The sequence below is a fragment of the Monopterus albus genome, unplaced genomic scaffold (assembly GCF_001952655.1).
Source record: "Monopterus albus unplaced genomic scaffold, M_albus_1.0 scaffold218.1, whole genome shotgun sequence".
NCBI lineage: Eukaryota > Metazoa > Chordata > Actinopteri > Synbranchiformes > Synbranchidae > Monopterus > Monopterus albus.
In genome coordinates, this window is record NW_018128098.1 from 728,492 (window position 1) to 731,619 (window position 3,128).

The 3,128-nt window shown below is 39.5% G+C and overlaps 1 protein-coding gene across 1 annotated transcript in view; it reads left to right on the forward strand.

Moving 5' to 3' along the window:
• Nucleotides 1-2,849, forward strand: part of stra6 (signaling receptor and transporter of retinol STRA6) — a 12,887-nt gene extending 10,038 nt beyond the window's left edge. Inside the window, exons 10-12 of the mRNA XM_020619377.1 lie at nt 9-123; nt 657-794; nt 2,065-2,849. Of these exons, the coding sequence (XP_020475033.1) occupies nt 9-123; nt 657-794; nt 2,065-2,303 (492 nt within the window). The 3' untranslated portion in view covers nt 2,304-2,849. The remainder of the gene's footprint in view (nt 1-8; nt 124-656; nt 795-2,064) is intronic.
• The last annotated feature ends 279 nt before the right edge of the window (nt 2,850-3,128 follow it).

A 3,128-nucleotide genomic window follows, 5' to 3' on the forward strand; every position in this document is an offset into this window, starting at 1 on the left:
ATGTTCTAATTGGGATACTACTGGCGCTCTGGCGCTTGATCATCACAGCCCTGTTCAACATTGTTCACCTGGGACGAATGGATATCAGTCTTCTTAACCGCAACGTGGAGTCATTTGACCCAGGTAAGCCAAATTTTTGACATTCTGTGTAGACAGTGCTGAACACAGCAACCTTACCTCTCTCTGGTTAGTGTCATCTAACATTGTATATTAATATAATGATTAACTTGTACTATGGCTATTCCTTCTACAAAAATACTTATGAGTCCATTACATAAATACCACTGCATTTTTTTTTACTCTGGCTGAAAGCTTAACAAGAAGCATTTTAATTTGAGCAAATGCATTCTCACTGATCTCACTTAGATGCCAGAAATGCGTATCCGGTCCATATTACCCTGCTAGCAGCTCACTGCAGCTCCTATGATATCTGTATTCTGTGCAGTGCAAGGGTCTCCAATTGCACGCCAATCTCTGAAATGACTGCAGATTTGAAACATCTGTCGTCAGAAAAAGCAGGTGGTTTAAAAAAAGAAAGAGGTGTGATTGTACATCCATTATGTGTGATTGCCTCAAAGCCAACATGGGGTGCAGTCCTATGTGTTTATTGCTTCTGCCCAGTCAGAGTGATGCCCCCTCCCTATGTCTGTCTGCAGCCTACCGTTGCTATGCTCATTATCTGAAGATTGAGGTGAACCAGTCTCACCCTGTGATGAAGGCCTTCTGCGGGATGCTGCTGCAGTCTGTGGGCCAGGAGAGCAACGCATCACAAAGGTCACGGGATGCTGAAGAGGGTCTGTAGCACAGAACTCAGTCTACATCATAGATTGCACGCTCATTAATTTAAAGTGTTCGGATGATTCAGCTCACACTAGTGCACAATGACTTGGTGATGTGGGTTCACTGTTTTCATCAAATTTAAGGGATAAGGCTGGTGTTGTTCTTATTGTCAGCAAATCCCATCAAAGGTCCATAACCATGGGTGGTAGTCAATCCTGCTTGTGGTACATAACTTCAAGCACTTTCATTTTCACTGCAGATGTAAATCTTTAAACCATGATCATGTGTATATAGTTTATTTTAACAAATAGAGCATTTGTCAGCCATTGATTATAGCAATGAAAGATCATGTGATCCATTGCAACAGTGTGGCTCACTATCATGTTCTTGTTGTTTCTGGACAACACTAGATGTGGTACCTTTCAGTTTCTCCAGAGAGGTGTACAACCCAGTAACAGGTCATTGTAACACATAATCAGATCATAACACGCTCTTGCATGCACAAAAGAAATGAAAGCTTAGCCATTCTAATTTAATATGTCAAGACCAAATTGAGCCTCACCGTGGAATAATTTACAGTCCTGCTGCTGCTGGTTTTAATCAAATTTGTCACAAACTAATGCCCACACTAGCTGGAGTCCTGTTTCAATGCATTCCTATAGCTCCCCATTATACATGTTAATTAACTCAAACAAGTGAAACCATTGTTTTATTTATATACAGGAATTCTCCCAAAACTTTGCTGAGGCTGGCTGCTGATCTGCAGTTGTAGTATTGACTCAAACAGGAGATGAGTTGGTCGCCTACACGTGCGGTGACAAGTGGACGTTCATTATAAAGGAAAATTAGCAGGAAAATGCATCACTGGTTATTATCTAGTATCTAGTCACACCTGAGAACAATTACAAATGTGCAGTGGAGATGTTGCTTGTTTGCATCTAAAGAACAATGCATTATCAGTAATCATCTATTGTATTACAACGATTAATTCTTGAGTAGCTGATTACACAGATGAGCTACGCTAATTGCCTGTTTCATATTCATGTAGCCCGAGGGGCTTAAGCTTTCAATATGTTAATGACAAGCTCAACCATGCTTAGAGGATTACAATATGATTGCTTTCTATTCTTATTCTTTCTGTAGTAGCTAGCTGCTCCTGGGAGGCTTTCAGAGGGGTTCTTTCCCATTTCAGTTAAGATAAAAAAAAAGATTATTTATTCTTGAGACTAAATAGTTGTGTATATGCAACATACCTTTGGTGTTATGATGTCTGAATATCCGCAGGGATCCAGCTGGTCCACCAGGAGAAGAAACAACACAAAGTGTCCAGTGCCAAGAGGGCCCGCGGGCACTGGCAACTCGTCTACACCCTGGTCAACAACCCTTCCCTGGTGAGCACCAGGAAGCACTTCCAGCATCAGGGTGCAGAGAGCTTTCTGAATGGAAGCCTCAAATGGAGCACCAAGGAGGGGAACAAAAAGGAGACGGTGACCAAGGAGGTAGAGGCTGCTGGCAGCAACTGAATATGAATGTGCCCCTGAATAAGGATCTGCTGCAAAGTCTGTCTCGTTTTGGGCAGAATCTACTGTCATATTATGTGTTCATACATAGAAGTGTCTGTATTTGGTGAAATAAGTGCACTTATAGCTCAGTTTCTCATGTAGATATTTTGTTTTTCTGAAAATTGGGTTTACTTTGTGGTCTCTATGTTCCCCTATTTTAAAAGACATTTTTATAATTTTTTTAAACGTGTGAGAGCAATGTGAGAGAGGTCCATGTGAAAGCTAAAGGTACTGATGTTCCATCTAAACACATTCATGTCATTTTCAGCAGGTTTATGTGCTGGGATAGCACTGTTTGCATTATGCCTCAACCTGGTTAATCACATAAGTGTTATTATTATATAGGCTAGTGCAGATAATGTACATTCATAGTTTTCCAAACTAAACTAGTGGATGTGAAACCCACTACCCATTCAAATAGGATATTTGTACGTAGATCTTTTCACTATTTATGAATTTTAAAAATGAACTGTTTTCATAAACAATGTCATATATTTTCTTTTTTCAGCTGTAGCCTACACATTTTGTGTAATTAATTGTACAAAACTGCCAAACAAATTAAACTGTATTTTCTTTCTTTTAAAAATACAAACTAACAAACTCCAAACCCACTTGCTGCTACCAGCGTTTTCTTGTTGCTGTCTAAAATCTCCTCTGCTTTCTGACGTTTAACATCATTGCACTGATATTTAAAATGACTTTTAAGTGAAAATATTTACACCGAATTTTCCTTCTGATTATTGTCAAAATAAAACTAAAGCAAACTGTTTCCCCCTTTTTATCGTT